Below are 27,332 nucleotides of genomic sequence, written 5' to 3'. Positions count from 1 at the left end.
GCAGGAAATGCTTGCTGAATCTCCCCTTCATGAACTGGTTTGACAAGTAACTGTTAAAATTGCCAAACAGACCTGTAAAAAGCGTATATTCTGTGTGACTGGCAACAGGTCTCCTTGTCAATCTGGTGCCAATGTTATTTACCACTTCAAAAGAATGGCTCAGACTGGCCAGGAAAAGGCAGTTAGCAGATACTGGAGGCATCCTGATTCACAGGTGACAAGCCATACCCTCAATTTCTGTTGTAGACCACCACCTCTTGTGATGCATCTATTGCAAGGTTATGATGTTTCATGGTGGTCTCTCTGTGAAGGTGGGCAGGAACTTCTGAGCGTTTAAAGACTGTAAGCTGATTTTTCTCTGGGCTCTTCACCTCCTTGTATGGGGCTGGGGAGACTTGGCTTGCAAACACATCAATAAAGGTCAACAGCTTGCCTTGCTTTCTTTGTTGTCCCATTGCGTTACCTCTGACCAGAGACACAAGGGATATCTTTTCCCTTGATTGGGGGCGGCGCGCGGAGCTGTAAAAGCCAAACCCCAATTTCCCCATAACAATCCTAAAATACCTAACCAGCATACGGAACTACTTATACCAGGTCAGATTTATGTATTCAGAGACATTTGGATTAAGTATTCTGCACATTTGGATGAGTTTTTCTGAGTAAATTATTTTGCCGTGATTGAAGAACTCAGGAAATGCAGAGAAACTGAAGGGGACAAATATCTCCACTGGGCTGAGTGGCTGCCGGAAGGATGACTAGTAATCAAAGATATATTTTTGTTTCTTATGTTCTCAAGATATATTCCTGGAACAATTCTTAAGAAAATGAGATCCCATGATGATGATTGTATATACAGTGGAAAGTCATCTAAAACATCCAAGAAAATTTTACAATTATGATGCATGAAGGGAGCATGAATGTTCCAAATATAGTTTGTATTGAAACAGTGCTCTGTCACTGGTTATATCAAATTGGCTTGAAGATTCTGCTTATGTTTTCTTGGTGGTGCTTATAATACAGAAATGTAGAAGATTCTTTGACTTCACTCCTTGGATTTAAAAGCCACCCCCACACTTAAAACCCAATTAACTACTTATTTGGATAGGGGAGGGTTTTTACTTTGAAGGCTCCCCCATTAGCATGCATTTTTGCAAATGACTCATCAGAAAAAGAATTATCTTTGGAAACAGTTTCATTTGTAAAGATAATGGAACTTTTAATTTTGCATGTTTAATAGAAAATAGGTTCTTTTATTTATTGTGATGGAAATCAGGGATTGGGAATTCATGGCTCTCCCAATGTTGCTGAACTCCAGCTGCCATCATGACTACCCAGTATAGCCAGTGGCCAATGGCCACAGGTTCCTCTCCCTTGAATCCTCAAAATTGGTAATCTGAGACCTCCCATATTTCAAATTTTCCAATAATGCATTTTTCCTTCTAGGATGTTAGGCAATTAAATAAATAAAGTGTGATCAGCCTTTCAGAAGATTCCTGTGTCAACAACAGGTACCAAGAGACATTTAGAAGAAACATACTGTTATGAAACCCTTTTTGTGGATATGAAAATTTACCAGGCTGAAATGGCAAAGGGATTTGGGCTACAGAATCATAGAAAAAAACCTGGGAACATGTGCACATGAATTAGTACATAATTTCCACAGGTCGGAAGGAAGACCACACTAATAATCTATTTATGGTATATGCTTCAGGGCTTTAGCACAATGAAAGAAAATGCATTTGATGTATAATGATAATTCTTGGACATGCAAAGGATTTCATATCTGCTGGAGTTTCATATAGTTATGGAGTTAGGAAATGAATGATAAAGATTATTAAAACCAACTCTGGGTATGATTTACCACTGGACCCTATGACTGCATTTGATGCCTAACAAGATCAGCCACAGATAATTATTCTCCCCCTCACTGACCACTTAAATGGAAATCAAAAATTTGATTAAGAAATACAGATTACATTGTTGTGAACAAAATTGACTTGTATAGCTAGATATAGTAAAGTAATATAAAAATTAAAAGAAACAGCTTTCAAGAGAAATTGACTTTATTTTTTAATTTTTGGAATATCAGATATGGACAAAATGTACCTTCAAATTATTGCTTTGTTAATTATTAAGGGAATTTAATATTGCATTTTGTAATATGCTTTATTAATTTTCTAAAGGTTTCATTCTCCTTTTCTTTTAAAGGACAGAATAAAGAAAATGTAAAAGAATAAAGATCACAACCTTTATGGTCTTTTATATGCGCTCTGCCAGATGTTACATGTTTAATATGGAAAAAAGAGCACAGCATATAAAAATGTGCTTGCGGGTTCAAAGATGCAAAAGTTACGTTTCTTTGTTCTGCTCCCTCCCACTTCACTTGAATTCCCCCCTCAATTAAATTGATTTCTAAGAGTTCTCCTTTCCTCACTGAATTATACATGATGATTGTTTTTAGCCATAACGATAAAATATCTCTTACCGCTACAGAAACAAACCTGGGCAAGTCCCATATTCTACCCTTTGATATAGCCATGAATTGATTTCCACTAACCAAGCTGCTATTTTCATCTGAACTGTGATTAGTACTAACTACAGTTTAGGAAAACAGGCCAGGATGGAAACTATGGTTTGAAGTTGGCTGCTATTCCCAAGCCATACTTGATGCTAACCAGGTAACTTCAGTTACTTAAAAATGGTAGTTATTATGTTCTCTATAACTATAACTACAGTGGAGGAGAGAGTGCACATAATGTGAGGTTTATGCATGTAAGACTAAACCATAGTTTAGTGTTGCATGTGAACCAGGACAAGGGGGCATTTTTGTGCTTTACAATTCAACAAGTGAATATTTTAGGCTTTTAAATAAAGTCATTATGTTAGAGCTAGCTTCTTCCTGTGGAATGAGGAATACACACATAAACTCAAGACATCTGGATTTGCTATCTGACCTTGAAAAGTAAAATAGGGTGTTGTGGGCTTCCTTTTTTTTTAATCTGGCAAATACTGGATGCCACAGTGTCAAGGACAAGGAAATGGGTGGATTGGATCCATTTATCAAAAAGTTTCTCACACATTTAAAAGCAGGCTTAGCAGATCAGAAATGCAAGTTCTGCATTTTCATGTGATCACAACTGATCAGGGTTTTCAGGATACAAAAATATGGGAGGAAAATAATGGTGAGGCAGAAATCATATCTGATGAAACCACATGGCTGCTTAATATATGATCAAGGAGCTAGGAAACAACCCAAAATTCAATACAGAGGCCAATCAACATTCAGGATTTGCTGTGCCTGAGTTTATGAGCTCTTAGAAAAACGGGTACACCTTCATTGTGGCTGCTGGCAGGGCTGGCCTTATCTTTAGGCAGAGTGAGATCAGTTAACTCAGGTGGAAGATGCTGAAGGGAAGAGATTGGTGGTAACATGTTGGAGGAGAGAGCTGTTTGTGCCATGCATGGCCCTGCCCTGCCCAGTTCCCTCTGCTGCTATTAAGTGTGGTGGCAGATTGAAATGATTCAACTGTGGTCTGATCAGATTCTGTATATGAAATGAAAGGTGTACTATTTTGCCTTTTGCCTCAGGCAGGAAAATGTCTTGGGCCAGCCCCGGCTGCTAGATAGATTCTAGAATCACAGTTGGCTTGGAAGGCTGCCTAGTAACTGATATCTATTGAAAACGTCAATACAGTCTGAAAGATGTGAAAGCCAGAAGATGAATTCAAACACATGTCAGATTGTCAAAACTAGGATCCTTTATTCATTTTAGTTAGGGTTGTCCTTAGAAGATCACTTGGACAAATATCCAAGCATGTTAAGCAAAGTGCTAGGAGTGTGGAGTAAAATTTGCTAATGCTAGAGTGTGCAATGTGTGGTCCTACAAATCAACTTTAGCTGCTGTGGCACAAGGTTTGCATTGTAACCTGCACTGTAGTGCTTGTGCACTAAGCAAGATAACAAAAACCATGTAAACTATGTCACAATGTGGAACAGAAAATGAAACATACATTTCCCCCTTGTTTTCTCTAGGGAAAAGTGCCTTCCTGCGTCCCATAATATAACAACCCATTGGGATTTGAGCAAAAAAAACAACAACCAAAAAACCCACAGGCAACAGTACTTCATAGTATATCAGCACCCAGTGATCTAGTTCTGTGACCATCTCTGTTGTTTCAGAGGCAAGGGGAAAAGTCTACAAACTTGAGAAGCAAATGTTGACATCAATAGCATCCATTTCAAAGACATCATACTATGAATATTCATCAGTTCTCATAATTGCATCCATTTAAAATTTGACTTTAAACAGCTTCCCCCCCCTCACAGAAAGTCCCTGAGAGATTTTTTTTTTTGCCTCTCCAATGGTTAAAAAAAGCTTCTTCCAGTCAAGTCAGTGTGCGTTATAATTCTACAAAGTCTACAAGATCCAGTGCTAAATAAATACAGCCTAAGTGGAAACAAGGCAAGGCAATGCAAACACACAGATAAAGGCAGAAGACCCTTTTATTTCGCATAGACAAAATGCAAAGAGTGTCTCATTAAATTAATATAAAAAGAAAATAACTGCCAAAACCAAATTGCTTCCCCCTCCCTTCCCCACTTCACTGACTGACAGCACTCATCCTAATTAACAATAAAAGAAAAGGAAAAATAACTGATCAAGGACCCATTTTCTAGTTTAAAAAAAAAATTGTGCAAAACATGACAAAAGGGTTTTGTTTTTCTTTCTCAAATAAATATTCCTTCTAAATTCACAAACAGGGTGGTTTTTTAAAAAATTGTTTTTGTTACTTGTGTGTGATGGAACTCCCAGTTTAAAATATTTTATTTAGTCCCCATGCACTTTGTAGAAAATCAGTAAAAACACAAAAGCTTGTGAATATCAGAAAAACTGGACAACCTTTTCTCAAAAAATTCAGGAGGTCCAGTCAGATGAAGCTCACACTCAGACAGAAAAAAAGCAGGAGAGTCTTTGCACTGTCTGTAGGTTGCATTTGTGTCCCAAATATTTTGGCAATCTTCTTCTTTAATTATAAATATTGGAATTCAATAAAAAAGGTAGCTTTGATTGGATTTCTTTTTAAATAACCGTTAAGTATTTACAGCCACTGTCCAGCCATGCTCTCTCTTTGTTATACCAGGGTGTAAGATTTTGCGTAGGGATTGTTTCCTTTCAAGTGGCTCCGGGAGTCCAGAAGGGATTCTTGGGAGCTGCTCATTTTAGCTGCCTGTCCTAGCTCAGCTCCTTCTCGCTGAGGTAATGTTGCTACGGCACCAGGTTGCCATGACTGTACTTCTCTTGTGGACGAAGTCTCCATAGGTATTGGCTCCAAGACTGTTGGGCGCTTCAAGGTCCGGCTTTTCTGAGGTTCCAGGCAGGTCTGTCCTAAACCCAGGTCTCTGCTAGTGCCTGGAACACCTCGGTTTAACAAAAAGTCCATTCTAAGATACGGCGGCAAATGCATGAGGTCACCTGTTCAGGGAAGGAGGGGAGGGGAAAAGAAAAAGAGAGTTTCTTAGTTACTCTCCTGTATATAGAAAGCTTATATCCAATGCAGAAATAAGTATTATTCCCCTATCTAGTCACCCACTGTAAAACATAGTCTACCTTGTTCACGGCATCAGTTTTTCAAGAGATTAAGATCAATTTAGAGAACTATTGATCCATGAATCCATGAAACTTGAAGCTTATTTCAGTACAAAAATAATATGCACTGGGTGGAAAGCAGTCAACTTTCAGGCAACTTCTACCATTGTTGATGAGCAGGGCTTATCAGCATTTCCTGGTCAGAACTAAAGAACTATATGGTGCAGGGAGGTCCTGATCTGGTGCTGTTTTGTGGAAACCTTACATGCTAGCTTTCTGCATGGTAAAAGCAGGAGATGTGACAGGAAAGATCATTAGTACAGCTCCAAGCTGTTGCAGTAACACCTCCATTCCTACCTGGTCGGGGGGCATCTAAGCTCATTTTCTTCTCTGGCTCGCTCCCACAAATACTGCAGCATCAAAACCTGGCCTGTTTGACTCCTGAACTGACATGACAAACATCACTTTCATAGCAAACAGTTCACCGGTGCTCATGACACTTCCTGGTTTTGCAAAAATGAGGGGAGGCCACAATATATGGCTCATCATGTGCTTGTTTGGTCAGGTGATAATATGCACTACAAGCTTGATCTGAATATAGATAAGTTTCTTCCAGCTATAGAGTTTATCCATATTGAAAACAGTTTTAAAATAGATTAATCCTAGCAGTTCACTAATGTATCAATGTGGATCCAATATGCTTGTGTCTCAAGAGTTGGCTGCCCAAACTGCACCCATGTATAACAGAAATAAGCCAGAGGTTTTTCCATACAGCATATTCCTAATAATAGCACAGTTAGTTCCATGAGCTACTTGCAAAGGAGAGACTTGGAGGCTGGTCTGTGCCATAGAGTTCAGTTAGAAACCATGCTGAGCTAAACACATAACACAAAGTTTCCCCCCTCCGGTCTAAACTTAATAATACAAAAAACTGCCCAGTAATTAAAGATAAAGCAGATTCCTTAGTTGGCTTCATATAAGCAACAACTATGCTATTGTTACCAAAAAGACAAATAGTTCCTGTTCTCTTCCTGATTTACTGTCACAGAAAGAGAAAATCATTCAGAAGTTTGGACAGAATCTCTGTTTATTCCTGCAGGCTTTGCTTGGTGCCATATGCTTTTTTGCAGCTAAGTTTCCAACACAGATGTATGGTGCACTATTTTTAGAATAGTGTGCGCTTCTTGTCTTGGGAATAGATTAGCATACTTTAGCATTTACATAAGGCTACCCATTGGAAATAGAATAGGAAGGGCCTGAGGGTCTTACAATTGCCAATTTATATTTCTCTAATTCATTTCACCCTAAAATACTTTGGATGCATAAAAATTCATTTGAGCTAAAACAAAAACACAGGAAGCAGCATAGAACAATGGGACTCAGGAAGAAGAGCCAGAGGTGAGACCAACATATTGAGGGTAGAATAAGCTTTTCCAGACCCCTCTTTTTCTTTAGCAAACTAGGGAACAAAAAGACTTAGGGCCTATCAATATAAAAGACTTAAAGTGGTTTAATATCCTATCCAGCCTTCTCCAACCTATGACTCCCATGAGACCAGCTACCATGGCAGATGGTCAGAGATGATGGGATTCTAGTCCCAAACATGTGGAGAGCACCAGGTTGGGGAAAGTCAACATGCTGCCTTCAGGGAACTCTATGTGCTATAGTCCCGTGAGAAGAGCTAGGGAATCTTCTTTAAAAAGCATTAAGGTATAATTCTTATTATGAAACTCTTATAAATCTAATATGTGTAATTTGCTTTTAGAATTTGCCTAGAGGGCATCTTCTTCTACAACTGATTCTATGGCATAGCTATAGCAACATCCGAGGAAGTGGTCTGAGCTAGAGGGTTTTATGGTACAGTTGCTGTTTCAAACTGTGACACCTAGGGATGAACACATGCCTTTTTTTGTCCATTTCTGGCAGCTTCATTAATTTTGTTTCTTATTTGTTACTATCTCGTTCATTTTCTCTCATTTCATTTCTACACTAATCGCAACAGAGACTAAGCCTGTTCTGAAGCCTATAGCTTTCAGGTTTTCCATCCAAGTGGCACTCAGTGTGCTGCTAGTGTAAATACACTTCATGCAATATTAGATCTACCAAATTTCAGACAGATTGGACAGTCTTGGGATTTTATGAGTACCCCAAAACAGTGGCGTAGCGTGGGTTGTCAGCACCCGGGGCAATGCAAGTAATTTGCGCCCCCTAACCCGTGGATTTGCGCCCCCTAACCCGTGGATTTGCGCCCCCTAACCCTAACCCCCAGATGTTGCGCCCGGTGCGGCCGGCCCCCCCTGCACCCCCCACGCTACGCCACTGCCCCAAAAGAGGATGATATCCTTTAACAAGCTTCCCATTGCTTTATGCTTCAGTACAGCTTTCATAGCTGTACTCAGCCAAATGCATGAGAGCACGAAGTCTCTAGGCAGCACAGAGCCACACACACACACGCACACACACATGCACACACGCGCGCGCGCGCGCGCGCACACACACACACACACACACACACACACACACACACCCAACCAACCAACCATCCCTATGCATCCTGCCACCATCTTTGCTCTTGACCTTTGCATATTTAGTGCAAAGGTCTGAAGTCACATTCTCAGCAGATTCAATTTAGATATTCAGCTGAATGCACAAAAGGTTGGGAGTGGAAAGAACCATGTGTCTAGTGATGTTGGGTTGGCATACACAGCCCCATGTCCCTCCACACAGTCTGCACACTCATGTGTTTGGCCCATGAACAGGGCTCAGGCCTTGTCACTTTCAGAGCACTTGAAACTTTCCCCTCCCTACAGAATATTATCTGGCTGTATCCATTTGCTAAGCAATGCAATACTTCTCAGCAGTTTCAGGAATCCTTCCGATGAGAGACAAATGGAGAAAATGAAAATAAACCATTTTGATTTGTTTTGCCTATTTGTTTCAATATTTTCAGTCGTTTCTCACAGAAACGAATGGGGATGCATTCATTTTAAACTCATTCTAAACATGAAAGCACACTCTGACATTATTTCAGCCAGGGCCACCGAACCGAGTGGGCCCTTAGCAAAAAAAAATGTCATCTGGACATTTCTGAAGGCAGAGCACAAATCACAGAGGTAGCTCCAATGCTTCAGCTGTAGGCAGCACCATTGCTAAGGATCACTATTGCTTAATCCAGGCTCCCTCAACCTCGGCCCTCCAGATGTTTTTGGCCTACAACTCCCATGATCCCTAGCTAGCAGGAACAGTGGTCAGGGATGATGGGAATTGTAAGCCTGGCTTAATCACTATTGCTAAGTAATCAGAGGAAGGAAGGATGATCACCCCCACCTGGGACTCAGGAGGAGCCCTTCCCAGGTCAGCAGAGAAAGCAAGAGAAGCCAGATGAAGGAGGTATGTTTGGTATGTTTGCTTAAATGCTTTGCTCATGTCCACATTATTTCATTCACTCCCCAAGTGTGCTGCCCTACAGAATAAACCACAATTAGTTGGCTTTGGTATGTTTTACTTGGAAGTATTTCCCTTGAAACAATGTTTTCCTTTCTGCTAGGGCAAATGGTGATATTGCAGACCCCCATCCCACAGATACAAATCAAATCAAATACAATAATAAAACATTTACTTACTTACAGCTGCAGCAAGTTAAAATTCCTCTAGCATGTACTTTAACATAAGTTCTTTTTTATTTTTTTATAATATTTTATTAGGTTTTGACAGTAGAAAAGTTTAAAAAATACAAAAGGCAAATGCAAAACAAATACAAAATACAAAAATACAAACATTAAACACAAAAAGAAGAAAAAAAAACATATAGAAGAAAAATAAAATTTCTCTTTCTTAATCTCTCCACTTTAAATTGACTTAACATAAGTTCTTTTTTAAAATCACAGTTGGCAAAATGTTTTGTGCTTAGAGATATATTGAATCTGCACATAGTTGTTGTATATTTGTATCTTAATTTTCCTTCCCAGGAGCTCAAGGCCATGAACATTTGCCCCCTTTCCCCTTTATATCTTCACAACAGTCCTGCGAGGCAGGCAAGGCTTACAGCTGGTAGTTCAGACACCGCACATACTGCACTTTGAATATTTTTTGCTTGTTCTTATTTATCAGGGTTGGCGAACTTTTGGTTTGTTTTAGTATTTTTGCTGTAAATATCAGGACTACAGAATGATGCAATTTAAGCAAGGAGGCTGTTTTCTGGCGGCTTCTTCTTTACATGATCTATAAATAAAGTTAATTAAGAACATGAGAGCTGCCTGCTGGATCAGGCCAATGGTCCGCGTTGCCCCACATGCTGTTCTCACAGTGACCAACCAGATGACTATGAGAAGCCCCAACATAGCACCTGATTGCAATGGCCCTCTCCCCTCCTATGGTTCCTAGGAACTGCTATTCAAAAGCACGCTGCCTCCAACTGAGGAGGCAGAACATAGCTATCATGGCAGTAACCATTGATAGCTTTATCCTTCATAATTTTGTCTATTCCTCTTTTAAAACTATCCATGTTGGTGGCTCCTGCTGAAGTAGGTGCTGCGTGACATGCATTTGTACTTTGCTTTTCTACCGGAGCTCAAGGCTGTGCACATTATTGTCTCCTTCCCTCCTTTTCTAATTGCAACAGCCCTGCAAGATAGGGCAGGCCAAGTTAATACATGTATATAAGCAGAGGTTCTTGTCAATAAATTGCAGGGGAGTGGGAGGCAGGGACGTGGGTGGCGCTGTGGTCTAAACCTCAGAGCCTAGGGCTTACTGATCGGAAGGTTGGCGGTTCGAATCCCCATGGCAGGGTGAGCTCCCGTTGTTCGGTTCCTGCTCCTGCCAACCTAGCAGTTCGAAAGCACGTCAAAGTGCAAGTAGATAAATAGGTACCGCTCCAGCGAGAAGGTAAACGGCGTTTCCGTGCACTGCTCTGGTTCGCCAGAAATGGCTTAGACATGCTGGCCACATGACCCGGAAGCTGTATGCCGGCTCCCTCAGCCAATAAAGCGAGATGAGCGCCGCAACCCCAGAGTCATCCATGACTGGACCGAACGGTCAGGGGTCCCTTTACCTTTTTAAGCAGAGGTTCTTGTCAATAAATTGCCGGGGAGTGGGAGGCAGGGCCCCCAATCCACGCACAGTGTACAAGGCCTAGGAAATCCTCTTGCCATCTCTGATCCCCCCTGATGTAGGCTGATAATCCCCAACTCCTCTAGATTCAAAATTGCATTGAACAAGAGACCATCGGCACAACAGCGTCATTACTAAGACAGATTCTCATTTATAACAATGCATTGTAATTCTACTGCAGACACTTGCAGTATGAATGGTGGATGATGACGCTGTGGGATTCTATTGATTATGACAAACATGAGGGTATAAATTGTGCTTTGTGTGCTTTTTCAATTTACCATTTTAAATCCTAATTATTTTATGCGCAGCAGACGTTTTCCAAACAGTGTTTAGATTTGTTTTCACATCTGTTTCCTGGTAATTACTTGCAAGCAATATGGCATTTGCTCAAACGGTAGCCATGCATGTAGTCTCATGCATGGCTGTAATAATGTGGCAACTGGTTTGTGCTGATGGTGCTGCAGCAGAATACTGTGTGGACCCATCATGGCTTAGTACAGTCTCCCCCAGGCACAATTCCATTATAAGAGGTCCCTGCTATACTGAGGCTGGTAGGGCTGCACTCATGTGGCACTTTACATTTCTTTCGGTTTGTGCACAGGGTAGCTTTGCCCTGGTGCTTACCTGAGGTCCTTTTGCTGCACCGTCTCTCTCTTTATTGCTGGTGTGTGTAGTTTTGCATGATGTTGTTTCTAGAAAACGTGACTGTTGCTGGCTTGTTAGCACCAGCTGACCCCTCTGAAGAGGGGATGCAGCCCAATGTTAGAAGATTCATGTGCTTTCTATGCAGTAGACCCTAGGTTCCATCTCTGCCATCTCCAGCCAGGGCTGGGAGGGTTCCCTGCCTGAAATCCTGCAGACCTTTTGCCATTCGGCATGGACAATATGGAGAGATGGACTATTTGTCTGATTTAATAGGAGGAAGCCTCTTGGATTCCTCCTGTGTGCCACTATGAGAGTCAGTTTGTAGGCTAGAAAACAACTAGCTTGGTTGATGTTCTGATGTACCTGTCATTGCACCAAGCCTCATGGAGCTTATAGACAGACTGAATAAAAAATAATACTGAAAGAGGGCTGTTCATTTTGCATTACATTTTTCCTTTTGTTAGGATCAGAGTTGGAACAAAAAGTATTTTTGAAGGGAAATAAATATTATAGGGCTCCATCTGGAGTTTTAAGATTAAGTCTGATCAACAGAACAGATCAAAACTTATGACAATCAATTTTTTATAAAGTGGAGATTTCACAGCCAGAAATATGGAAAATGTTCAATTTTCATGATCTAAAATATTACCAGTTTCTGCACAAGTAAGATTTGTTAGATCTTGCTAAAGGACAATGCAGCCAAATGATAACATTTCCAGGCAAAGCTTTAAGTAATAAGATGCTTCACTGGCTTTGATACTCTAATTACCTCTTTTCAGTGGCGTGTGTGCTTTATTAGGAATGAAAGCAAACCTTTCAACTCAAGAGCACTGAAAATGAGTGTGCTTAATAATTCATGAACTGAGGCTTAATTACTACAAAAGCTATTCAGAAATGACAGTCTTTCTAATATAACTTAAAATATTTGAGCTTTCCATTTGGATAAGAAAAGCATGTGAAGCAATAAGCATCAGTCCATCCAATACACATGTTGTGGTATACATAGGCAATACCATCACCTTAAGTTAAGGACTGATTCCACTGGGACTAAGCTGGTGAGCAGTCAATGAATTGCTTCCTTGTCTGGAAAGTGCCATGAAAAATGGAAATGTTCCATTACATTTACATGGCATGAATCCAGCTAAGCGCTGTGTGCACAATGGATGCCACTTGCACACTTGTTTGGGGATCAACAGCTAGTGAAGGTACTTGCCCAGTGTTTGGTGGGACTGCACACACATTCCTGCATGCATCAACATTTGCACTGGGACCATGTAATTGGAAGTATTGTCATTCCCGGAGTAGGCAATTAAGCAACAGGCGTTTGAAAACTAATAATTTCCTACTACAATTTAATTAACTGCATACCAAATAATGTACCAATCTCCTTGGGGGTGAAACTGTGTGCTGCTTAGCAAATGCATTTCCATAAGCCTGTGTTTGCCATGCCAACACAAATGTGTGGAGAGGAGGATTTGTAGGGAAAAACTGGCCAGGCACTTTGGGAAGTATTAGCATCATGAGTGATAGCTCGGTCAGTCAGTAGAGCATGAGACTCTTAATCTCAGGGTCGTGGGTTTGAGCCCCACATTGAGCAAAAGATTCCTGTGTTGCAGGGGGTTGGACTTAGCTGACCTTTGTGGACCCTTCAAATTCCATGTTTCCATGCCTCATAACTTTTAGTCTTGCCCATAGGAGATAAAAATAGCAGACCTCTCTCTGACACAGGGTCGCTTGTTAGTTTGTTAAAGGAGGGTAATGGGGTGTGTGTGGTCCCACATATGGACTGGTCCACATCAACACTGGCCAACATCCCTGGCATCCCTCTTTGTGCTTAGTCTACCCAATGATGTTACATCTTCCCTTGCATTGGTCCTCACCTGTTTATCTTGGGGGCTGAAAATGACTCTGTTTCTGGCTGGTTTCTCAGCAAGACCTATTGTTCCCAGCAGTTTCTATTCCCAAATTCTCTCTACCTCCCTCACCAATGAACCTGCCAGCTGTCCAGTTACACATTCAGCATTGATGTGATTGGGCTCCATATCACATAGCATGCACACCACACAAAGAACATTCAAGATGGAATCCCAGATGGATGAAGATGCTGCCTCATGTGGAGCTGCTCTATACATGTGCATCTGGGTGCATTATACGATTCCTTCATATAGCCATGGAAAGCATGGCCAGCAGTGGGTGTGGTCAACACTTTTGTTGACAGCAATGGGGCAGGGCTACACACTATGACCCCATAACCTCTACATGGATTATTTCCATGAATAAAGTGAATCTTCTAATGTAAGAAGATTTTGCTTCAAAATCTCCAGCTGAGCAAGTTTACTTTTCCCTCAGTAAGGAAGTACAAGTAAACATTACAGATTCTCCTTCACTTCCTTTTAGACAACACTCTTCAAGGGATGTCAAAATTGTGGCTGCAGCTGAAACAATTGTTCTTTCACTACAAAAATAGTCCAAATCCAAGAAGGAGTCAGTAGGTGTCCAATTCTGCCAGTTTCCACATCACCACAGCTCACAGGACTTTTAAAAGTTCTACATTAATGCAGCAGCAAAGTTGCAGGAACTTTGAGCTGAATCTTGCTGTGTAAAATCAATACAAACTCTGCATTTGAATCTTGGAAACATTCTAAATAAATCATGAAAGAATGATAGAAGAGGCACCATATACTACAAGCTCTGTTCCCCTTCTTGGCTCGTCACACAAGCTGGTTCATATATTTTTAAGAGGACATGCCGAAACCGATCTTCCAGTCACTTGATAAAGGATAGAAAACATATTAAACTTATCACTCATGTACCCTACATTTTACTAGCTTGCTGATGACTGCATACACTGAATGGAAATTCTTTAATAATGCAAAATGTCAAAGGAAGCTCATTTACCACTAGAGTTCATTTGAGAACAGAGGAAACCATGTAGTGTGTTCCTGGAATAAGTTTGGGTTAAAAATTCAATAAGGGAAAGACACTGCACTAATACTTCATATATTGGGCACTGCAACTTGACCTCAGTTCACTTTCCTAGCCCACCAGTCAGCTCTGAAATAATCCTTAGCACTCCTGCCACATCACAGTCACCAAGCTGTAGAATAGTGTCCCACTCTGGCAGAGACAGGGCTGAATCTAGATGCATCAAAGAAGTGTTTCAGTTTAAAGCTTTGTAAATTTAAACAGGGAAATCTGGTAGAGAAAAAAATGGGCTCCACATCGCCATCTGGTGGCACAATGTTATATCGCACATATAAATCACCTTTTCTTTACCAATCTAGCTGAGTCCAGGGTTCCTCATGGATACCATATGCAACCTTTTAGGGACTCTTACCAGCTATGTTGGGGTTGGTCCAGATTCTTTACATCGCCATTATGCTCCATCCTTGTGGGCCAACTTGAACAGGTGATTAGGGCTGCCCGCCTGGCCTCATTATTATGTCAGGTGACAACTTCTAAGGGGCCCCTTTGAAGTCTGTTTTTAAGCATGGTTTAGATTCAAACCACACCTGCAAATGGACCTCCCCCCTGCTTTGCAGACAGTGTCCCCTCAATTGTACTGGGGGAGTTCTTAATGGAAACATGCAATGCAACAGATCCCAACAGGGTTGGCTGTCAATGCCAATCAGCAGTCGGCCTGTCCTGCTTGCAAAGGAACAGTTAGGAGCTCACTTTAAGTTTTTAATTGTTCTTTTGGAGCTGTACCTTTACCTGCCCAACACATAAAATCACAGAATTGTAGAGGGTCATTTAGTCCAACTCCCTGCAATGCAGGAATCTTTTGCCTAACGTGATCCTGAGATTAAGAGTCTCGTGGTCTACCGACTGAGCCATTAGAGCCATTACAACTTGGCAGAAATCCCACTGAGAACAGTCTGGTAAGCACTTTATTGGCAAGTACTACCCAATATTCTGGGATCTAGATCACTTTTCAGCCACAGTTACAACAGTTGCACCGTTTTAACTAAAGCTAGTATATACAGCCAGACTGATTTTGCATGCCCTATCAGTTATGCTACAATTTAGTCATTGGTCGTTTATACCTGAATCATCCTGGCAAGACTTGAGCATACACTCATGCAAACATAGCTTGTGGACACATGGAGATAATTTACCATAGTGTTCACATCACCACCTGAAATGTTGTGCTCATCTGTCCTATCTTGTTGAATAAGAATTAGGTAATACATCTACAGATGTGTGGTGCAAGGGTTGTCTGTATCTAGGCCATAATTAGGGTGGACTTTCTGGACACAAGCACACCACACTACCAATACCCTTTAATGGGATAGGAATTGTCAGGTGCCACCTGCCCAATCTACATAGAAAAATACCTTCTAAACACTACCTGGAGTGGAATAGGATCTATTATGCTGCTTCAGCTATCAAGTAAATGGGCCCTAACTAGTCAACCATTGTCAGAATGATCTGAATTTGAAGATATTCAGAATCCAAGGCTTAGCATGGCTTGGCAGAACTTCCTTGACTGACTGTATGTACAAAGCAGTTATAGTAACCGAGTCTCCTTAAGTTCAGCAGTGATCAGATCTGAATGATGTTGACAGTATGTGTTGTATTAGTTTTGCTAATTAATCTACTGAGGCCAAAAGTAAAGAATTTCTTCTTTATGCTGAGAGATTTCTAGCTACAAGGACCATGGACTAAAAAAATAAAGTGAAGGTGAAAGTGTATGGCAGAGCTTTCCAAATTGTGTCTCGCGACATGTTAGTGTGTTGGCTGCAGTGTGTAGGTGTGTCAAGCTAATGCTCCCCATGTTTGTCCCGGGGCTGGAAATGGGTTAGTTTAATTTCTGGTTTGCTAGTAAAACTGAATTACTGTGTCATGAAATGATGCATGTCTAAAAAGTATGTCATCAATCTAGTCCAATCGAGTGTGCTCCCTGATGACAACCCCTCTTATACATACCCTGCCATCCAATCTTGTAGTTTCCGTATTTTGCTGTTTTTTGAAGAAGCAAGCAATGAAATGTATGGTTTCTGGACACCAATAGTTATCCAAAGATGGTAAGAAAACCCATCCATTAGTTGCCTGTCGCCCTACTGAACCAGTACATAGGGGAAATTCCATTTGCCCTATGGAGAGAGTTTTGATCTTCATCCTTAGGGTTTTGTAGAATTATGCTTGTTAGCTTGTATATTATATCATCCATAGTCGTCATGTCACATTCCTTCAGGCAAGTACCAGTTAATGCTTCTCATCGTTAGGGAGCCTTATGTTGCTCTGAAGCCAACCACTTAAGAAAAAGCGAACAGCATAATGAAAAGTAGCCTAGCTGAAGGCTAGCAGCAAGACCTGTAACTGACCTGAGAACCTTATGAAGAGGCTGCATCAGTTACTGTTCCTAGGGAAACAATTGTTTCTGGTTACATATCCTGTAACAGCTTTCTAAAGTAATTCACAAGCCATATCTCATTAAAGCAAGATCACGTGCTTCATTTGCTACAATAGGTGAACCAAAATACTTGTCAGGTCAAGCTGAGGTCCAAATTCAGGAGACTATAAAAGTTTGACAGAAACATTGTGTTTAGAATGTATGTGGGCTTTCATTTCAATCGAAATTAAAGTGTTCCAACTTGTACTTTTGGTTCCTTCTTTGGATACACTGAATGACTACGTATAGTACAAAAAAAAAAGGTTTAAATGGATTTCTCTGTTCTGTCACTGTCAAAGCTGAAAAATAGCCATCTTTTACAACTGGCTTTACTAATGATTTCAGGGTCCATTGTTACTGGGGGGGGGGGTGGGAATACATAACCTGCTATGCAGATATGAAATTGATCACTGTCTGTCATGGAGGCTGAAGTACAAAGATAGCAGGAATAGGGGGAAAATACAAAGGGAATAAGAAAACATGAAATGTCAGTTTATCAGGCACTCAGTTCTTCTTATTGGGTAAAAGACATTAATTTCACGATTTGGCAGTTTAAGTAATTTTTACTGGAGGATAAGAGCTAATTTTTGGAGCTGAAGTGCCACCCCCCCGGACCCGGGAGTGATCCGCGAGAGAGCCTGTTGGAGAGATATTGAAGAGCTTGACAGCTGTCAAATTAGCTGTCAAGACGGAAAAAGCAAACTTTGTTTTCTATTGTCTCTGCTGGTTATATTCGTTACAATTTGGTTATGTTTTGTTGAAAACAAGGAAGAACTGATACAAACTAACTTGACTTTTGGATTTGAACTGGAAGGAATACTAAGTAACCAAAATTCCTCTAGAGGGGGTTTTGGGACATTACAAGAATGGCTGAAGGAGGGAAAACTCAAGCTAAATTGGACAGAATTTTCTTTCTCTTGGGAAAGTTACAAGGCCAAATTGATGTTTTGGCTACCAACGTTGCAACCCTGGACTTAACAGGGTTTTTTAAAATGAATTAAATATAAAAAGGTTAAAAATTGGGGATAAGAACTTGTTGAATTAACAATTTGAATTGGAATATAAGAAGGGGAGGTGTGGGGAAGTCAGGGAAATATGTTATAGAAAATAAGGATTCTAAACTGTATATGTTTTTAATTTTTCTTTTTCTTTTTTCTTTTTGGCTTTTTAAAATGGAAAATTCTCAATAAATATCTATTTTTTTTAAAAAAAAAGTTTATCAGGCACTCAGTACTGAGTTCTGGAAGGGTCAGACGGCAGTGAGTGACAAGGCTTCTGGAGGCTAGAGGCAGAGGAGAAATAGAAGCTGCAGCCTGAGCAGTAAGCCAGAGGCAGGACCATCAGTCCTGTGATTATAGGTGGGATAAAACTGGCCTAGGAAGACTAGGGGGACAATTATTTCTGATAAAGCAATTTTAGTGTGTTTTTGTGTATGAGTGTCAGTCTTCCACCAAAATGATAGTTAAAATCCACCATATTAACTCATCATTCATAAATAAGGTTTGTAATCTTCGTTCTTACTTGAACAGAATCTGCAGATATCTCATGGCACTGATTTAATTAGATGTTTATATACAAGCCACACAATTAGATAATGTATCCAAACAGCTGCAATGCGAAACCATCAGAACTCCTGAATAAATTTTCTATGCTGATACTGTTATGCCAACAGCACAATTTTTGTTCACAGTAGCTGGCAGTATTTATGAAGCAGCAAGGTTCGACAAACTAAAATACCTTCTGTGTTTATATAAATCAGAGAAATGACCAATAATATAAAACGTGAAGAAGTGATAACTCCAAAGTCCTAAAGATTTGCAGAAACTTGGCACTGGCACAGGCCAGAAATGGAAAACCTCTATCATTAGGTCATAGGCATGGAGAACAATACAGAATTGTAACCCAAGGGTTTCAGAATACGCTCCTTAAGATGCACACCTCAACCATCAGACATACATAGACTGTGGAAGGCACTCTCGCACACCTTTGTGTCCTCTCACTTGGTTCTCCCAACTGCACAGTATTAACACACTAACCCTGTTTCACTACAGCATTGGTCTTCAACTGCTGAATCATGACTAGAGATGAGTGAATTTATCAGTTTCAGTGTCTCTCCATTTCTCATTTTTCCCCCAGTCTTAAGCTCAGTTCTCCACTTTTTACACATCAGTTGGGGGAGTCCCAACACCTGCCCCCCCTTATCCTGAACATCTATCAACATTTTAGTGAAAATTTATTCTAATAGTCTATTTGGCTTAATATACACAGTGGGTTATTGTTGTTTTGCAAAGCAGTTTTCCCTAATGCAATTTTGTATGTTATTTTCACTAATACATGCGTTTTTGCACACATGTTACCATAGTATATGCATTTTTTTGTATACACTACTTGGCTGGAGAACTGCAGTGCAAATTCTGAAGGGTCATTTTGTCAGATGATGCGTATGCTATCCTCATTTTCTGAGCTAGGGAGAACTCCTAATGGGCCTGGTGTAGTGAACAAGGGTAGGCAAACTGTGTGCTTGAGATTCATAAAAAAGTAAGCCATATCAGTTGCTTCTGTGTTGTGGGGTCTTTATACTATGGAGTGCTCAGTGTAATGGTTAATTCAGCCTTGACTGGGAATGTATTACTGCATCAGTTCACCTAATTAGTGTATGATGTAGCAGTTCTGGTGTAATATGGCTGTTTAGAGGCCTCAGTGTCACTGACTTGCCCAGGTTATCAGCAATACATTTTTATAATATATATATGATGTATAGAATCGTAGAGGTAAAAGTGTCCAAGAGAGTCATCTAGTCCAATATAGAAATATTTTGCCCAATGTGGGGCTCAAACCCACAACTCTGAGATTAAGAGTCTAATGTGCTAAGAAACATAGAGCCAGAAACCATGTTGGAGCTTTCCATTCCACCAAAGCGAAATATTTTGAGATTCCCAGTTGCTGCTTTTAAAACAATCCTTCCGACCTGGTTCCCTTCTCTGCCATCTCTTGTAATGCTGTTGCACTTGCCTGCTCATATCATTCTCTCATCAGTGTTCAATGCTTCGCAGTTCCTTTATGAAACAAGGTTGACAGGCTGAATCAATCTCCAAATTGCTCCAAGCAAATCAAGACTTGATTAAAAGAAAGAAAGAAAAAGCTACTGCCTTATAAACCACACAGTGGAAATGCACAGCTAAAGAACCGAATTTATCCATTTCACAGGTTTTCGGTTATTAGAATCTTGGGACAGCTTCCGAATGTTCTGCTGTAATGCTGAGTGGGTGGAAGGGAATGAAATAAACACCCTAGACGGATATGTATGTACAGAAGTACAACAAGCAACTTGCTCCTCCCTAGCACACCTCATATTCTCCCTAAATGGTGATGGCAATTGGGGCCGGGGGGGGGGGGGGAGAGAGAGAATCAATATGCCTTTCACAACACAAATGTCCTGGGGATGGTTTTTCACTGCCAGGCAACGTGCAACGAAGTAACATATTATCCATGATTCTCAGATCGCAGGAGTATCTGAGGCAATACAAAAGCAAGGCTGGTACTTAGGTGGAAAATGGATCGAGATGACAAATCATGCAGCCTGCAACGGTGGAGAACATAACACAATGGCTCAGGCAGCACACAGTGATGGATGACAGATGGTACTAACTAATGAAAACTCGAGAAGACTCAACACTCCCTTAGCAATTATGTCAGATCTTCAGCCTAATTTGGATGGCTAGAATTCTTTTTGTTCAAGCAAAGCGTAACTGAGTATTTAAAAAGAAACACCCCCCCCAGTTAAACAAGTTAATTATGAATATAAGTTAATGTGATTTCAAAGTGTGTGTTTTTAAAAGCCAGTGGTGGTGTAGAAGTGACTGAAGCAGGCAGCAAGGGAGGTAGATATTGATTTACTGGTGGCAGAAGATTACCAAGGATTTCTGACTCCCAAATATATAACATTTGTTTCCACCCATAAGAAATGATACTACTAAAACAAAGAAAGCTGGAATTGAAAACATAGCAGTCTCTCATCTCTTTTGCCTGACTTGCAGAATTAATTTTTGGAAACAAATTGTTTTTAGATTAACGTGACCGTCGTATTTCCACCCCTTGTGCTGAGTAGTTTCTTTATAGTCACAATGAGTCCTGCAAAATAAGGTTTCTGCCCTCCTTGCCCCCTCCTGTTCATTTCAAGCTTGGGATCAGAGAGCAGCAAGCAATAATAAGAGCCTGCTTTATTGTCTCTTCAGAAGGGAAGTACTGGAGCAAGACATTATGTTAGGTCATATATTTAAAAAAATTACTGCTGAAGGTAAGGGAACAGTTACAAGTTTTAAGGCTGTTTATGACAGGGGGCATGGTAATACAAATCCCAAGGATGAGCAGTCTAAGGCCATAACCCTAGCCACACTTAGGTAGGAGTAAGTTCCACTGAATATAGTGAACTTTCTTCTGAGTAAACATGGAACGACAAAATCAGGCCGTGAGGAGGACTGTTCTGCTTTCTGCTGTGTTTACAACATAAAGGTAAAGGTACCCCCTGACCATTAGGTCCAGTTGCAGATGACTCGGGGGTTGCACGCTCATCTCGCTCTATAGACCGAGGGAGCCGATGTTTGTCCGCAGACAGCTTCCAGGTCATGTGGCTAGCATGACTAAGCCGCTTCTGGTGAACCAGAGCAGCGCACGGAAATGCCATTTACCTTCCCACCAGAGCGGTACCTATTTATCTACTTGCACTTTTGACGTGCTTTTGAACTGCTAGGTGCACAGGAGCAGGGACCGAACAACGGGAACTCACCCCGTCATGGGGATTTGAACTGCTGACCTTCCAATCAGCAAGCCCTAGGCTCTGTGGTTTAGACCACACGTCACCTGCGTCCAATTTACAACATAGGGCCAGATTAAACAAACGGGTCCTGCTAGTGGAAGCCCACGTAAGCACTTCAGATAGGGCAATTGAGCTTCCCCTGACTCTTGCCCCCTTGCATGTCCATCACTGGCATGAGGGGTCAGGAGAACCCCCAGAACAGCACATGTGAGTGGGGTGGGGTGACAGAGAGGAGAGTTCATTCCATCAAGCAAGCTGACAGAGTGATCTCCTTAGTGCTATGTTGAGTTCCTCCCATACGTGTACTGTTTGGTGTGCTTCGGTGGTGGCTAGTAACATTTTGACTTGGTAGGACTGCAATTTTTCAGCCTGCTGTTTTCATCGCAATAGGACTTGTATAGTTCTCCTGTTACACATGTGCAGAGCCCCATTGTCCCTTTCTCTCTAAAAACAAAACATAAAAGCATCAATTATTCTCTCCACACTAGGGACAGGGAAAGAGTTTCCCTGTAAGAGGGTCTTAGTATGATTTCTACATAAGGTTTAATTCATTATTATTATTTTTTAAAAGGGGCTTAGTCATACCACACGACAAAAAGTTCCTGAAGTCATGTATTGCTTACATCAACACATCCATTGCTAAAAAAAAAAACTTAACGAAAAAGCAATTCCAGCTGCATAAAGTTTTCCTCTCCCCCAAAATCAGTTTAACCATTCATTATCCAAAATGCTTGTTCTCTAAATTAAAAGAACAAAGTGTGCCAACCAACAGACAAAAAATTGCTTGTTTCCTCTGAGCCAGGGCATGTTAGAGCACAGCAGAACATATTTGCAATGCACGGCTCAGTCCTGAAAATGTGAACTAATAATCTCTGTTCATGTGAATAGTTAATCAGTGCCAGACTAATAATAATTTCACACTGCTCAGAGACTGGGGTGGCATGTAACAATACTCTGGAACTGCATGTGGCCCACAGATCTAATAAAGGGCTTAAGATTAAAAAGGAGGGAACCATCAAAACCTTTATAGAGAAGAGGGTCCACAACCTGAGTGTGTTATAGAGAAGTTCCTGTCTCATATCTCAGCCAATAGCACCTCCAAAGAAGGTGGAAGGCAGAGCAAGGTTTCCACTCCTCAGGGATGGGTTAACACTCCTCACGCACATCTTTCCTGCGAGTGTCTGTGTGTGTGTACGTGACTGGCCCCTCCTGTCCCCAGCCCAAGCCTCGCCTACTGGCATGCAGCTCCCAACCATCCACTGCATGCGGCCTTCTGTTTTTTTAAAAAAATAATATTTATTAGTAGTTTTCAGAATTATAAGGAAAAAAAACATTAAAAAACAACACTATAATAGACCAAAAAAAAGAAAAAACACAAAAACCAATACAAGAATACAACAAAAAGATAAAAAGAAAAAAGAAAACAACACAAATCCCAGATTACATATCTAAAACTTCTATTTGCTTGTTTCATTGACTTCCTCACACCTCCCATTTTGTATTCTAGTTTAATTAGTTATTTCAGCAAATTCTTTCCATCTTTCTCAATTTTTGTTAAAAAATTTATCCTAACCTAATTTAATCTAATAATTAACTCAACCAATCCTTTCCATCTTTCCCCATATTCTATTATTCACATTACCTTAATTAATTTAACCTTATCTTACCCTAAAACACCTTAAAGCTTGAATCTTAGTTATCAAATATACATTACTCCTGATATCATTTCTGCTAAAGTCATATAGTTTCATTCCAACATTTTCCCTAATATTCTTTATAGATTTTCTTCCAATCTTCATCCAACGTCCCTTCTTCCTGGTCTCGGATCGTGTCAGTCCTTACTGTCCATTCCATCTAGTCCATCAACCTGGAAGCCTTATGTCCGAGGCCCTTAAGTCTCTTCCATGTCCCTTCTGCAATTCTTCTTTTTCTTGTTTATACTTGCCCTTTTCCTTGTCTTTTGTTGGTCTCTTTCTTAGTTTCTTTCCTTTCTCATTGAGGGGTAGGCCTCTGGGGGATTCCCAGCCAAAATTGTCTCCATCTCCCTTCATCAAACCCGCCCATTCCCCACAGTCCCACTCCCCACAATCCTCAATATAGTCCAAAAAGTATTTAAAAGCATATTCCAAGGTCTCTCCAACGTTGGGAACCTCCTCAACTCCAGACGCCCCCTGGCCCACTCCAACTTCAATCTTCAATGACAATGGCTCATACTCCTGTAGAGCCTCGGGACTCCCCATTTGTATTATTTGGGGTGCAACCGCATCCTCCTCCATTATCTTCTGCACTTGCCCAGTCAGTACAGATTCATGAGTTGGTGCGTGGATAATTTCTGTGTCAATATTCCCTATTTGCCCACAGTTATTAACTGCAACAGTCAAATCCATTTTCTCATTCATCAAGTCCATATTCTCATGCATGTGTTCCAGCAGGGCACTTGTCTTGCATAAGGCAAGCACCCATTCTTCTTTCCAACTCATCTTTAGTCAAGGTCAGAAAAGCCTGTTCCCACGGTCTTAATCTCACATCTGTTGAGCCCTCAAATGTACTGCAGCAACAATTTGACAAGCTCCCTCTAGAGGAGGCAATTTCTATTTGTATCCATTTCTTTTAGGCAAGTCCAACAAAGGAAAATTACTCTCGTTTTTCGGATATTTTTCACATATTTTGTTTCTTTAAGATGCAAAAGGCAACATTGAAATCAGCTTGTTTCTCTTCTTTAGCTATCTGTCTAAATATTCCATTGACAGTTAATGAACCTCTCCAACAATTTCTGTCTCTGACACCCTGTTCCCAGGTTAGAGACGGTGGAAACTTATCCTTCTTCACTCCCTCTCCTGCTAGGGTTGAACAAAGTTCCCCCCCTTTTCTCCTGCTTCCAAGGGGGTTTCAGTAATTCTAAATGAAGGAAATTTAGACTTTTTTGACAGCTTTCCAGGCTTTAGCTTACAAAGTTTTTGCTTTAGTCTATATACAAAAAGCGGAAGGCAGACTTCCTGTTTTGAACCTTCCCGCTTCGTTACCAAATTAAGAATTTCTTGATCCAATTTTCCGTTTCTACTCACGGGTACTTGTTTTAAATCCAATTGTCCACAGGAAAAAGTCAGCGCTCTCCGGCAATGGCTGTGGGGCTTCACTCCCTGAAAGTAGCAGTCAGTTCGCAGCACCGCGCTTCTCACCCCACTTCATTCCGGAGCCCCTAAATGGGATTCACTGCGAGTAGGGGGGCGCTCCTAGTGCCCTGCTGAACCCCACGTTCCCAGGCTTCCTCCACCTGGGATTTCTAGTGGGTCCCCAACTTCGCCGCGGTGGGAGGACCCAGTTTCCACGGAGCCCGTTCCTCCGAACGGAGGAACTCCGCCATTCACCGATGGCGCTGACCCGGAAGTCTGCATGCGGCCTTCTGGAGCAAAAAAGGTTGCTCACCCTGACAGGGGTTTATAAAAAACTGGCATTTTGAATTGTTCTCAAAAAAGAAGACAGTGCAGATTAAACAAAATTGGAGTGAGGTGTTCAAATCACTGGTGTCAACTATAGGGGGCCTTTGGCACCCACACTGCGAGGCCTCCGGCGCAACTTCCGGGAGAAACCAGAAGTCACACCTGAGACCTTACAGAGTCTTGGAATTCATGTCCGAGGCCTCGTGGAGCCTCAGAGGTGACTTTCAGATGATGGCGTGGTGTGCACAATGTGACGTCATGACATCACATTACGTCACGTGTGCCGCTGGGCACCCATAATCTGGGGCCCAAGTCGGCATCCCCACTCAAATGAAGATAATATAACTCTGCATTTTTCTAAGTAAATTGAGGTTAGGAGAAATTTCATGAGAATTTATTTCTAAATTAATTTCAGCTTTAGTGTCAGAGGAGCAAGTAAGGGGTGCATCTTGAGTCATTAAGGACTGTAGGATTTGTGGCATGATGTGCATGCAATTCTGCAAACTGAAGGTGACCTGGTGCAATGATTAATAATGAGACAATCCTATTAACCTCAGTCTTAGCCAAAGGTAGGACGAGTGAATAAGAGATATCTCTGCACTTTCCCGTCCTAAGGACAGGTAAGCATTGCACAGCAACTTTGTTCTGACAAATGGTCTAATGCAGCTAATAATTCTTGCAAAAGGAAAATAAAATGATGTTAATGATGATACAAGAACAAAAAGTGCAAGCTTTTACAATTATTTCTAGGCTCATGGATGCATTTTGAAAGATTAGGTCCCCTAAAAATGCTGTTGGATTTTTATAGCAAGAATTAATTGCGTGCTCCATATCTTAGACTTGGTAGTTTTAAAAAAGTTATTGAGAAAATGTATCTACCAGAATACATAGTTAGGAAGGTAGTTCCTAGGCAAGGAAGGGCAAGTCATATAGGCAGACATTTTAAAAAAGACTACGAAGCCCTGCTGCTGGTAGTGGGAGGCTTGGAGTGCACTCTAAGGCTGCAATCCTAACTTCACTTGCCCGGGAGTAAGTCCCATTGAATTCAGTAGGATTTACTTTTGAGTAGACTTGGTTAGGGTTGCACTGTGAAAAAATTAAATACAAAGAGTGATAAAATGGCACTGATCAGAAATTTAATGGTGAAGGCATGCTAAGTAGTGATAGGTTTGCTGACACACCACTGCGCATGCCAAATTTGGCACACAGCTTGGAAAATAAAGAATAGTAGCATTACAGCCATCCACACCTGCAGGTATCATGTTAGTGTATCATATGTACAATCTGAGAAAAGTTGAGCCATAGGAAACAGAGGACAATTATTTGATTACAGCATCTTGTAGTTTTGTTGTAAAAACCTTTCACCATTGTGGAAGCTCACTGGAACAGTGGTTCTTAAACTCCCCATAGACAACTTGAAAATTGCTGAGGGTGTTGGCAAACGACCTGATGCTTTTTCTGCCTGTTGTAGCAACTGTGAGGCAGTGTTCTGGGTGCTGTATGTTTTTCAGTGCTTCTTTTATTTCTTACAGATTGAATTACAATTTGAATTCCATTGAACTCAAATTGTAAAATAGTAAAGGCAGCAACAAAAATGCAATTAAAAATCAGTATAAATATTTAAAGGGATGGATTCAACCACAAGTCCAAAGACATGCCACAGAGCACCTGCATGAAACTCATGGACCATTGGTGGCCCACAAACCAAAGTCTGGGGAACCTCTGCCATAGAATACTTTGATAAGTGTGGAAAGGGAGCAGGATGCAAAAACTGCGGTGCTAGAACAATTTAATCAAAGTTGGGATTTTGTTTTTTGGTCCAAATGCATGTTACTCAAATTCTGCCTGCTTGGGCTATTCACTCTTGAAAAAGTTTGATTTAGTTTGAGCAAGCAGAACGCAAATAAAGACTGCTATGAACCTCTTTCCCCAGGAGCAGAATAATATTTGTTGTGTGTCAGTCCAAGGTAGTCAGCCTACCTTAGCCCTATAGACAGTAAGTAACTATCAGACCCTAGCAGATTCAAGCAATGACCAATCTACTATTCCTACGGCAACAACTGCCCTCTGTGATGTCTTGCCATGCAAAGATACTTACCTAGCTCTTCAGGGGGGCAGGTACCACTCTACCCACTCTGTCCAAGGGGATTTTATCACCCACAGGAGCAATAATAAATCTGTGCTGACCATAAATTCTTGTAAATCTAGGAGTATAAGGTTTCTTGGCAACTAACATTGAACCACCACAGTGCACTTCGTTTGCCAAGTTTAGGATTAATGTCACCTCTGAATTTGTAACTACTTCCCTAGAGCAGTTGAGGAAAGCCTACAGGCCAT

The 27,332-nt window shown here is 41.0% G+C and overlaps 1 protein-coding gene across 1 annotated transcript in view; it reads right to left on the bottom strand.

The window, feature by feature from the left end:
- Window positions 1-3,735: 3,735 nt before the first annotated feature.
- Window positions 3,736-27,332, bottom strand: part of DSCAM (DS cell adhesion molecule) — a 322,782-nt gene continuing 299,185 nt past the window's right edge. Inside the window, exon 33 of the mRNA XM_083500497.1 lies at window positions 3,736-5,473. Within this exon, the coding sequence (XP_083356623.1) occupies window positions 5,133-5,473 (341 nt within the window). The 3' untranslated portion in view covers window positions 3,736-5,132. The remainder of the gene's footprint in view (window positions 5,474-27,332) is intronic.

Source organism: Podarcis liolepis (assembly GCF_965112155.1).
Source record: "Podarcis liolepis genome assembly, chromosome: 4".
NCBI lineage: Eukaryota > Metazoa > Chordata > Lepidosauria > Squamata > Lacertidae > Podarcis > Podarcis liolepis.
Note: the sequence above shows the minus strand (reverse complement) of the source record. Positions and strands in the feature narration are given on the sequence as shown.